The 12,251-nt window shown below is 44.4% G+C and overlaps 1 protein-coding gene across 1 annotated transcript in view; it reads right to left on the reverse strand.

Moving 5' to 3' along the window:
- Positions 1-3,919: 3,919 nt before the first annotated feature.
- Positions 3,920-12,251, reverse strand: part of rims3 (regulating synaptic membrane exocytosis 3) — a gene marked incomplete at both ends in the record, with an annotated part of 61,001 nt that continues 52,669 nt past the window's right edge. The window contains 5 exons of the mRNA XM_084312685.1: positions 3,920-4,132; positions 5,444-5,583; positions 6,560-6,661; positions 7,567-7,679; positions 7,987-8,128. Of these exons, the coding sequence (XP_084168811.1) occupies positions 3,920-4,132; positions 5,444-5,583; positions 6,560-6,661; positions 7,567-7,679; positions 7,987-8,128 (710 nt within the window). The remainder of the gene's footprint in view (positions 4,133-5,443; positions 5,584-6,559; positions 6,662-7,566; positions 7,680-7,986; positions 8,129-12,251) is intronic.

Consider the following 12,251-nt stretch of genomic DNA (forward strand, 5'->3'; position numbering starts at 1 on the left):
TCTCACCAAAAGGTTAAGATTTTTTTTCTTTTTTTCCCCAGTGTCACCATCTTTAAATTTTAGTTCCAAGAATGAAAGGTTTTGGACAAATTTGGCAAATGCTTTCTGACCTTCATTGAAATAAGAAAGAGCTTCACATTCATTTATCTTTTTTACAATGTTCAAATAGTCAGTTAATGTCGTATATATCGACTTAATATACAATAGAGGGACACATACAATCTCATACGAGTTCTAAAACATGGAAATCACAAGGGTAAAATATCAATAGTTAATTTTTACCAGTGAACAGGGTTGATTTTGCTACAGTTATAGAAATCAATTTAATTTTTTTTTAATAAATAGCTTTATATTTTTCCCATTTCACTCCCCTCCCGGTTCAACCTATCTCTTAGCGATCACAAAAGGTGCACATTGAAGAAAATAATGTGCAAATACCAAGGTCCTAACTTTTTTGTTTAGTTGTTTACATCATGTCAGCTGTCCACAAAATAGATACAAATCAATTACAAAAAATTACTTCACACGACCATACAGTTTATCCAGAAAGGAGGTGCTCCAAAAGTGAAAAGAAATGAGGGAACAGACCTACATGGATGCTTAGAGAGGGATGGCATGGCTAAGCAGTATGCCTGTATGAGGGAACAGGGGGGACTTGCATTGGGAGAAGTGCCAATCAAAAAATGTTAAGTCTCAGTTGACCACCATTCTCCCAAAATGCAATAATGCAAGTGATCCCATTGTCCACAGTTTTGAAGAGTGTTGAAAGCATTACTCAATCAGCAGCTAAACTCTGTTTTGTGTTTTCTGCTGATACAGAAGGCTAACAAGACAAAACTTGTCGGACTGCCCCTTTTCCACGAACATGACGATTGGAATGAACTATACAGCTCCGAGAACATCACAGTATGCCGAAACACAACAATATGGATGGTGATGAAGAAAACATAATGTGAGATCATCAACACACAAACTGTCCCTTAACCCTTTCACTACCACACTGTCTGTAGTGTGGTAGTGAAAGGGTTAACCTTCTGTAGTGTGGTAGTGAAAGGGTTAACCCTTTGGTAGTGTGGTAGTGAAAGGGTTAATAGCCGATAGACGGTTTCAAGGTGACATCCATGCAATTCTAAACGGACCCAAGTTTATTAGTGTTTTTTTATGGGTCCGAGCTGTTCCCTATAGACAGGTTTCTTGTTTATAAACATACCGTGTTTGAGCCAATCAGCAATACCCAGTGAATCACGTGACTGAGTTGCCCCCCTTCCTGCACGAGCTGCAGCGCTAAAAAAAAGTACAACAGGGCTCTATGGAGAAACCATGACTAAAAGTTGTCAAATCAGCATGGCTGTGAGCGTCTTTCACCTCCAGCTTTGGCATGGATTGATTGTTTAGATCACTAGCATGGCTAACAAATGTAAATATATTGTTGTCTGCCCCGTTGTTCTGACCAGGATTTAGTTCCTTTTTGCCTCCTTGTTGCGAGTGCACACTGACGAGTCTGACACGGACGAGAAACCTGTGTATAGCAACACAATTCCAGTGAAACCGTCTATACATGTCAGACCCATGGATAACTAAGTTAGTTCTCCAATGGAGATCTAGCTCGGTCTGACATGCCAGGCTACTTATAGAGATGTGAGACTGTCAACCCTCCCAACATTACTAAAACATTGAAGCATCAATGTCTTTTATCTGTATATGTTTGGTGTTGGCCTGAAAACAGATAGAATTTCACTATGAGTCCAAACATAGCCACTAGAGAGAAAGATAGAAATACTCAGAAATGTACAGAAAACAGTAAACATCAGTAGCTCAGTGTCCCCTGTTGCTTGGAGGCTGCCAAGGGTCCACCAGGGTTCATGTAGCCTACTGTACATTAAAATGCCTTTACATTGAAACTCAAAATACAGTTGAGATATATTTTCATGCTGGCATTCAATAACATAATTCAAAGTCACGCTGTGCTGAGTGAACAAACAAATAAATTACACTGCACGTTATTTAACCAAAAAAGAAAAGAAAACCATATATATTTTACAGTAAAGTGCCATTTGTGACTCCACCAAAAATGGTCAGAAAAGAATGAAGAGCCTAACTAAGAGTGCTTTAGAATGCTTTAGGATTGGTGTAGAGTCCTGCAACGCCCTTTCACTTCTGAAAATATGAGGCCAAATAGAAATAAAAACCAAATAAAAACACTGACATAAACATTGAAAGCTGTTAAGTCAGACAACAACAAGGAAAGAATACATGTTTACACCTTTACAGCATGTCTCCAGCTTAGGTTCAGTTACAGACAGCCTGACGTGTGTGTGCGTGTGCGTGTGTGTGTGTGTGTGCGTGTGAGTGTGTGTGTGTGCGTGTGTGTGTTTGTTTGAGGGATATATCCACAGAGAGGAATATAGAGACACGCTCACCAACTTCCTATACTTCCTTCATCGGTCAGGAAGTGCACAAACAAAATATTGACATCCAAACAGGATATCGACGGGAAGTTCAACTGAGTTCAGGTGTGTACGGTAGTGTAAGAGACGGTGGCACCTCCAAATGTCGTGGACACGGGATCCTCCTGACAAGAGCTGGACCGCATTTCCCAGAATGCCTTTGTGCTGACCGACTGCCCAACAAAGTGGTTGTCCAATTTTGGAAGGTAAAGGCAGTCAGGAAGTTGTCCGTCAGCATTGGTCCTCGTCAATGCAGCTTTTCAAAGAGTGATTGCTGGTTGGCTTGGACTAACCATTCTGCTCCTCTACAGATGATAACAGTATAATGAGTTCCCTGTCAACAAGACCCCTCCTTCTCCCCCCTAACTCAGTGCAATATTGTTTTTTCTCAAAACTGACAGTGAAATAAATAAAACTAGCACTATTACACTCTTCAAGGCAAGCTATATCAAAAAAAGAAAAGAAAATAGCACGTTAAAATGTCAATACGGATCGCAAGCAAACGTGCAGAATGCAGCCGATACATTGAACACAAATAATTATATGTGTATTTATTTATTTATTTATTTATTTATACTACAGTACATCTATATAGAAACTCTGCCCTGTGGAAATCATAGCTTAGCGCCACTGCTGCTACTACACATAATGGCCATTATGTGAATACCCAAGCCCGCCGCCATTGGTATGTACACACATATATGTGTGTGTGTGTGTGCGTGTGCGTGTGTGTGTGTGTGTGTGTGTGTGTGTGTGTGCTCGTCCACTCGTTCTCAGCCCGAGTGTATCTTCCGCTTTTTTGCATTACCTCTAAGTCATAGACTCTGCTACATATCCATACGTTATATCTACTGCTAATAGTAATAACAATAATTGCTTTGGTTTTAAAAATAAATATTATTATTTTTTTATTCTTAGTTTGGCATAGAGAGAGTTTAAAAACTGGCATCGGAACGGCCCTGGGTGGGGTAATCCTGGGATTACGGAATGCAGAGCGCGGCTCCCGGTTAACCCTCGTGTCAGAGTTGGGAGGAGAGATGTCCTAGATGAGTGGAAATGCTACATGCTCTGCTAAATTATATCTAATTCATGTCGGATTTTTAGATTTGTTTGCTAACCGTGGGAACTGACTGGCGGATGAGAATAATGTACTGTATGTACAATAGAGGATATGAAACCATTTGTGTGAGTGAGTGAGTGAGTGAGTGAGTGAGTGAGTGAGTGAGTGAGTGAGTGAGTGAGTGAGTGAGTGAGTGAGTGAGTGAGTGAGTGAGTGAGTGTAGTGAGTGCAGTAGGGTATGTATGAGAGATTGTGCATTTGTACCTCTATGTATGTGTGTGTGTGTGTCTACCTGTCGTATACTTCAAATACAGTGAGTGACTGACTGTGGTATATACAGTATGTGTGTTCATTTGTTTATTTGTGTGCGTGCGTGTGCGTGTGTGTGTGTGTGTGTACTGTATGCCTGTCTCTAGGTGCAGGAGGGGCTGGTGGCGCTCTCCAGGGAGGACTGGGAGAGGCGTCTGGTGAGCGGGCCGATGCTGGGGTCTGCCAGAGAGGAGGTAGGGAACAGCTTGTACCAGCCACTGACTGTGGCCGACAGGTCCAAGTCCTCCAGCAGGATCTGGGCCATTCCCATGAAGCACTTGTGGTCCATGCGCCCGTAGTCCCCCCACACTATTACCTGGACGGGAGAAGACACAAAGGTTCACTTTCTTTGTATGTATTTATTTTACTTGCACTTTACTGGAATACCACGCTACTATGTTATAATGTTTCTGTTCATGCCTGTGTAACAATTTTCAGCTTGTGTTTAGTTTAGTTTAGTTTATTAGGACACCGTTGCAGTAGCTATTCTCCCTGGGGTTCACAAAATCGTACATTGTGAGTTGTGACACATAATAAAATCATAACATAGCATTAGAAGTAAACAGGACAAATGACTAGTACACACAGAGACATAATACTTACATAATAACATATAACATTACAAGTAAACAGGACAAATGACTAGTACACACAGAGACATAATACTTACATAATAACATAACATTACAAGTAAACAGGACAAATGACTAGTACACACACAGAGACATAATACTTACATAATAACATATAACATTACAAGTAAACAGGACAAATGACTAGTACACACACAGAGACATAATACTTACATCATGACATAACAAGTAAACAGGACAAATGACTAGTACACACACAGAGACATGATACTTACATAATAACTAAGGCTGTTAAAATATTTAATCTGATTAATCGCATGATTGTCCATAGTTAACTCTGTTCTAAATCTACATTAAACTGATATTTTTCAAGTTTTAACACTCTTTAATACTTTATCAACATGAGAGTTGATGCATGTTTATTTATTGCCACAATGAGAAATACTGTCCAGAATCTTCAAGTAACTAAGATGTACAAACTGCATTGTAAAAATGTTTTATTAAATAAAAAGCCCAACAAAAAAAGTAGCAGTACTAACTGTAAAATGACATAGTAATGACTATCCTACTAACACAGTAGTGTGTTGAACTTTACACTTGAACTATTCATCCCCCTTTTTTTTTGTTTAAGCAGCCATTTAACACAAAAGGACCCACATGCATTGCAAATTTGCATAAAATTCAAAACAAACAAAATAACTTAAAAGAAAATAATAATTTAAAACAATGAATAAAGTGTGCATGAAATAATGGGGGAAATAAAAAGTTAGGAACTTGTTACATTCACCCACACAAGGGCTGAGGACTTGCACGTCGTACGCGTTAACTTTGACAGCCTTAATAATAACATATAACAGTACAAGTAAACAGGACAAAGGACTAGTACACACACACACACAAAGACAAGACATGTGAAAATAAAGATGACCTTGACGATTTTGATTTTGCAATGACAAATCTAAAACAGACAGTGTTGGGAGCGCTGGAAGGTGCTGCAGGTGGATGGGTATGTAGGAGGGAGTCTGTAGTCTTACCTGTAGGACTTTTCCCTGAGGACTCTCGTCAAACAACAGAGCCTGTTGGTAGGTGGGGTCTAGATTCTTCTTCACTACTTTGGTTTTCTTTTTGGCCAAACACATCCCGTTCTCCAGGACATACACCTTCACATAGGTCGCTGAGTTCAATGCAAATAAAAGAAAACATACAGTAGGTGACCTTTCTGCATGGCCAGACTTTTTTACCAGGGGCAAATAACCATGTGAAGGTTTTAGTTTTTTGTCTGGCAGTGTTGACATCATCAATAAAAAGTTGGATACATCGTTTTTAGTTTACAACCCTTTTTCACCAGACTTAAAACTAAACTGGGCGGAATGACTATAATGTGACTAAAACTGATAGGCCTACATGTTTAAGTCAAAACACTAAAGCCTTGGGAGCCCTGGTGGCACGTCACGTATATACACTTGTAGCGTAACGTCCTGGGTTCATGTTGCATGTCCTCCCCATCTCTCCCTCTCTCCCAATTTCCAAACTGTTCACGGGGTGGGAAGCCGGTGGGGTACGAGTCCCGGGTAGTGACTCTTAGTCAGGTCGGGGTGCCTGTTCAGCAGGGAGGGGATCTGAGGGAGATAGCTTGAACCTCTGTGTTACGCTCTCCCAGTGAAACTCTTACTGTAGCTGAAGCGGCTGGCGACTCCACGTGTATCGGAGGAGGCATGTGGTAGTCTAACACCTCCCCAGACCGACAGTACTGTAGGGCAGCGCAACAACCAGATGGGGAATTGGCATAGCGACTAAATTGGGGGATTGGAGAAAAAGTAGAAATAATAAATGCTCTGTGGATCACACTGTTGATGTGGACACCATCACGCATGTGTTCCATCACGTCAGGTAACCAGTGTGGACACCATCACGCATGCGTTCCATCACGTCAGGTAACCGGTGTGGACACCATCACGCATGCGTTCCATCACGTCAGGTAACCAGTGTGGACACCATCACGCATGCGTTCCATCCCGTCAGGTAACCGGTGTGGACACCATCACGCATGCGTTCCATCACGTCAGGTAACCGGTGTGGACCAAGCCTATAGGGCTAAAACACAATCTAAGATCGCTGCCAAAATGAACACTGGTGTCAGGCCAATGTACCTGGTATGTTCTTGGAGCCTGGTTTAGGGGTCAAACCTCTGGCCTGGTTGACCTCCACCTCCAGCTGTCCTCCTCTATCCATCATGCCCACATGGACATCTCCTATTAGAGGAAAATATCCCAATGGTGAGGATCATGTTATTATATTATACACAATCTATATATATATTATACAACATACAACAAGTTGACATTTGGCTCATTGTCAGCATCACATTAAACTAATCTAAACTGGTGTGGTGACTTTCATGGACGTGCCTATTTCTTCTGTTTCAAATAAGGTAAATGAATAGAGGGGCTTTGCAGTAGAGCGGCCGTATTATTACTGTGGTTACAGGTGCCAAAGCTGAACAGCAGGGGGAGACAGATAGCTTTAAGTCTGTTCCCACCTGCAAGCAGGGTTCAGTATTATTCTCTTCTCCTGTTCAGGCTATATGACCTTTGCATAAAAGATTTATACTGTATTTCACTGAATAACTGTGTCCTTCCCAAGGGAATACATACAAATATTGTGCTCTTTCTTTGAGTGCTTTTTAGAAGCGAAGCACCTTTATGACTGGCAATGTCACTCACTCACTCACTCACTCACTCACTCACTCACTCACTCACTCACTCACTCACTCACTCACTCACTCACTCACTCACTCACTCACTCACTCACTCACTCACTCACTCACTCACTCACTCACACTTAGCCATTCTGCCTCTAGTGGTGGCTCACAGGCATGGCACTTTGTGTAAGACCAGTTCAATCTTTGCCAGAATACTTTACATCTACACAGTTTTTCTCAGACTTTAAAAGGGCACCATATTCAGTCTTGTTGTTTCAGCATTGTCCTTCAGCTTTCTTAGAAACAGCTTTTCCTACAATTATCTTTGTTAGCATTCCGTGTTACAACCAACAGGTAAAGCTAGTTGTTGTTGTTGTCAAAACAGTCAAAAAGTAAAAACCCTCAAACGTATCAGCATACCTCAGAGTATCTCATCTGATCCCGTCATTAACTTACCCATAGAGGGAGTGGCTAGTGTCTGCCGGCCTACAATCTGGGCGGGGCCAAGCCCATCCAGGAAGTCACTGAACTGGCTCTCAGGCCCCAAGCGTGTGGTAGGGAAGACAAACCTAAGACAAAGAAGAAAAGAGAAATAATGAATGGATGGATGGATGGATGGATGGATGGATGGATAGATGGATGGATGGAAGGAAGACCTGATGAAAGGATGAACATGTGGTGGAGTGAGATAGATGGATAGATAGATAGATAGATAGATAGATAGATAGATAGATAGATAGATAGATAGATAGATAGATAGATAGATAGATAGATAGATAGATAGAGAGAGAGAGGGAGGGAGGGAGGGAGGGAGGGATGGATGGATGGATGGATGGATGGATGGATGGATGGATGGATGGATGGATAGATACTAACGTTCCATCAGAGCTGTTGGAGTTGGTGCTGCCATCAGTAGACTCCTTGCTGCCTTGCCTCGTCACGCGGCTCCTCATCTCCACGGCGATGCCGGTCTCCGTGCTCCGTCGGATCGTGCTGCGCAGCTTCTTCCTCTCTCCGTCTGGGAACAGAGAGGTCAACAAATCCTGCGTTCATTCATTCACTTCATTCCCCCACCGTTGATCTCATCAATAGTTTGAAAACAGAGCTCTACAGTGGCCACACCCTTGGGTTCTGGAAGAATGACTAGCAGCTATGGCAGATAAGTTCCAGCGAGCTCTGCTAATACCAATACTAAAGTGTGGTCACTCAAGTGTGGTCACAATCTAACCTAAGATACATTTACATTTACATTTAGTCAATTCGCTTTTATCCAAAGCAAACTTGTGAATTGTGTGCAACAGCACCAGCAAGCGGTTCACCTCTAGCGGTCAAGGATAAGTGGTGTTGTTCATCAAACTGTGTGCTGCATTCGGGAGTGCATAGCATGCATAGACAATAGGATTTTCTTTTATTATTATTATTATTTGATATATGGGTTTGAGATCCAGTGGGCTACAACTGCACTACTGGAAAATATCTCTGCACTAACACACGTAAGGAAAAGCACTAGGCAGCAGGGAAGTACACAGGTGCACAGGTGTAGTTTTATATGGGGACACTAAGCTACCAAAGCCAGGGAAACACGAATTGTCCCTACCAAAAGAATTGCAGAGTGAAAACTGTAGTTTTAGTTTTATAAATCACAACATCGTTGTAACTGAGGGGTACAATTCCCTGACTGTATTACTAGATATGATACTTACTACCACTACCTTTGTACTTAATATTCGGCCACCCAGTACTCGGCATAAATATATTATGATAAACACTCTCACGTAGATGAAACGGATCCAACACAAATGTACGAAGTCGAAGTATGCGTTTATTACTACACAGCAATGGTGTGTAGAGCAAGCACTTAATCACTTAATTACATTTATGAATTGAAATAGTATGCACTTTTATGGCAAAGAGTATTCGTTGGTATATCAATAGAGAATGTCCAATCTCTGGTGGCGCAGGCGGTAAATATACGACCTGGAATAGTTAAGGAATAACAGCAATGATACTTTAATGATTATAAGACTGGATACACTAAGGGGGGTAATCCGGTCGCTTGTAAGACAACAGGAGTAGGAGGGGGGGGTAGAGTCCGGCTGCCCCGTCTGGCCAAGGGTATCCTGGGTGAACCCACAGTCGTGCAGCTCGGTGCGCCAGCGATCCTTGGACCACAGATGAAAGCAGTTGGACTCTCTGTGAGCCGGCTTCCTCCGGTCCACGGGGGAGAGACGTGAAGCGACCTCGTCTTGCAGAGCGTCTCCTCACCTTGCGTCCTCTCCGGGGGGGGGGGTTCCAACACACGGCAGTGTCGGGGGTCTTTATCCATGGAATAATCACTGTACACAAAGCATAATCCGTGCCTGGGAAGGCGGGCTGTCGTCGGTAGAATAATCCGGTATACAGGTCCACTCGCTCGTCGGCTCTGGGGCTCCTCGGATGCAGTCTCACATGGGGTCGACCATCCTGGATAAGCAGCCAGTTCTCTGCCCGAAACGATGGGGTACTGACTACGATAGTATTCTCACCGCACGAAGCACTATATATTAACAGACTATTATTAGCTTAATAGACTACGTCCAACTCGACGATATAGTGCCAAATATGACTATTCAAATATTAATATACACGATGTCTCAATACCGATGGTAGGCCGAACTTGGCCTTACTCCCACACGTGGCGTCGCGGGGAGGCTTTACGTCTGTCACTCTATTGGAGGGTAAGAAACTGGACTGAAAAGGAAGTCCTACTTTAGTAGCGCAGTATATATACGCACTATGAACAAATAGTACCGTTAGTGGTGCGGTAGCCAGATTCCTACGCGGAACTAGGACTTGTTCGTACATGTTGAGTGGTACGTTTGAACTGGGTCTGGGGGGTATGGCAGCCTGGCACCAAGGTCTCGACCAATAGTAGAATGGAGACTATTATGGGATGTTCAGTAGGCTAGAATGGATATTCAATGCATATTGTACAAGGAATATACAAGGGACATCAGGGAATATTAGAGAATATACAAATACAATTAAATATATATATATAAATAAATATATATATTCGGTTTAATCTGGCCCTTCACAACAGCCACCCCCTGATTGGTCCCAGACCTAATCAGTTAAGCAGAGACAGATTAATCGCGTTGTCTATTTACACATAAGGGTTTGCTGTAGGGGTCAGTCAACTTCACAAAGTCATAGGGTTATAGGGTCATGGTCATCATCGATTGTGTCTGGGAGTCGGGGCAGTTCTATGAGCCTCGCCACGGGACGGGTGTAAGTGCGACCCTGGACAAGCACTTCAGCTGCTCGGACCTTGCCGTCGGCACCGGTGATCACTTTGCTTACGCGGCCGGCCGGCCACATAGCTCTGGGCAGTGATTGATCAATAATCATGACGACTGTTCCTTCTGTCAACTTGTCTCTCTCCTTTACCCACTTCTGGCGGGTCTGTAGAGACGGTAGGTAGTGCAGTAGGAAACTGCTCCAAAACTTGTCGGCTAATACTTGGCTGTACCTCCACATTCGTCGGCCGTTCGCTTCTTCAGGCCGGTACATTGTCTGGGGTAACGCGGGATCTAGCCGCTCCATCAGGAGTGTGTTGGGGGTAACTGGGTCGATATCCGCCACATCGCTGGAGACGTAGCCGAGGGGCTTAGAGTTCAATACTCCCTCACTCTCCGTGAGGACTGTCATTAGGACTTCTTCCGCCACAGTCTGGGCCCCAAGTACTGCGTACAGGGCTGTCTTTATGGAACGCACTTCCCGTTCCCAAGTACCACTGAAGTGGGGTGCGTTTGGGGGGTTGAATTGGAAGTCAATCTGTGCTGGAGCGAGGTGGGTCTTAAGTTCTGGGCCCATAGCTTGGAAGCTCTCTCTCAGCTCTCTTTCGCCACCTTTGAAGTTTGTCCTTTGTTGTGCACTCTCTATGGTAGTGCAATCATCTATGTTGGGGTCTGCGGAGATAACAGTGCTCAATCCACAGAACACAGGCTTCTTATTCTCAGCCTCATCCTGACTGGCTTCCCTCGGGATAGGCGTGGGCCATTCTCCTTCCGGGAGCTTTAGGAATGCTGGGCTGTCACTGTAGACATTGCGACGGGTGAGGTCATCTAGGGGCATTCCCCGGGTGATGACGTCAGCTGGGTTCTGTTTTGTATCAACGTAGCGCCACTCTGTTTCTCCGGTTAACTCTTCGGTTAAGTCTTGAATCTCGGTGACTCTGACTCCCACGAAGACTTTGTACTTGCATGAGTCCGATTTGATCCAGGCGAGTACTGTCGTGGAATCTGACCACAGGATTGTTCTAGACACCGGTATGGTGAGCTCACGTTGGATGAGCGTGGCTAGGTGCGCTCCGGCTCGGGCTGCGCAGAGCTCTAGGCGTGGGATAGATTGTTGCTTGCGTGGGGCTATTCTCGAGCGGGCGAGGACAAATGCTGTGTAGATCTCTCCCCCCTCTTCTTGGGCCCGCAAGTAGGCTACTGATCCGTATGCGACCTCTGAGGCGTCACTGAAGACGTGTAAGTCCATTTTACATGTCTCTGGCCTCACCGTGGGTGGGAAGTAGCTTCGGCGCATATTAACGCCTGGGAGTGAGTGGAGCTCCATCTCCCACTCTCTCCAGGTGGATGCAAGGTGTGCGGGAATGGGGTCGTCCCAGCCCTGGTCCTTGTCCCACAATGCTCGTACAATCATTTTTGCCCTGGTGGTGTACGGTAGAATACATCCTAGCGGGTCATATTGTCGGGCGAGTGTTGTGTACACACTCCGTCTGGTGGTCGGCGCCGCCGCCGGCCTTCCCTGCTCCGTAGTCAGGGGCTTGTGTCTGTAGTGAAGCGAATCTGTTTTGAATCGCCACACCAATCCCAGGGTCATCTCCTGGGGTTCTCCCGGGATTGTAGCCATCCAGGTCTCGCTGCTGGCTGCCTTGTCCTCGGAGGAGAGGCTGCGCAGTACTTGCGGATCGCTGCTGGCCCACTGCCTGAGATCAAAGCCGCCTTTGATCAATGAGGCGCGGAGTTTAATCAGGAGAGCCTCGGCTTCTTCCTGGGTTGAAAGGCTTTGTAGACAGTTGTCTACGTAGAAGCTGTTCTTTACGCTGTGTCGGACCTCTTCGTCCGCTGCTGGGTCCTCTGCTACATGTT

Source organism: Notolepis coatsorum (genome assembly GCF_963971535.1).
Source record: "Notolepis coatsorum genome assembly, chromosome: 4".
Classification (NCBI taxonomy): domain Eukaryota; kingdom Metazoa; phylum Chordata; class Actinopteri; order Aulopiformes; family Paralepididae; genus Notolepis; species Notolepis coatsorum.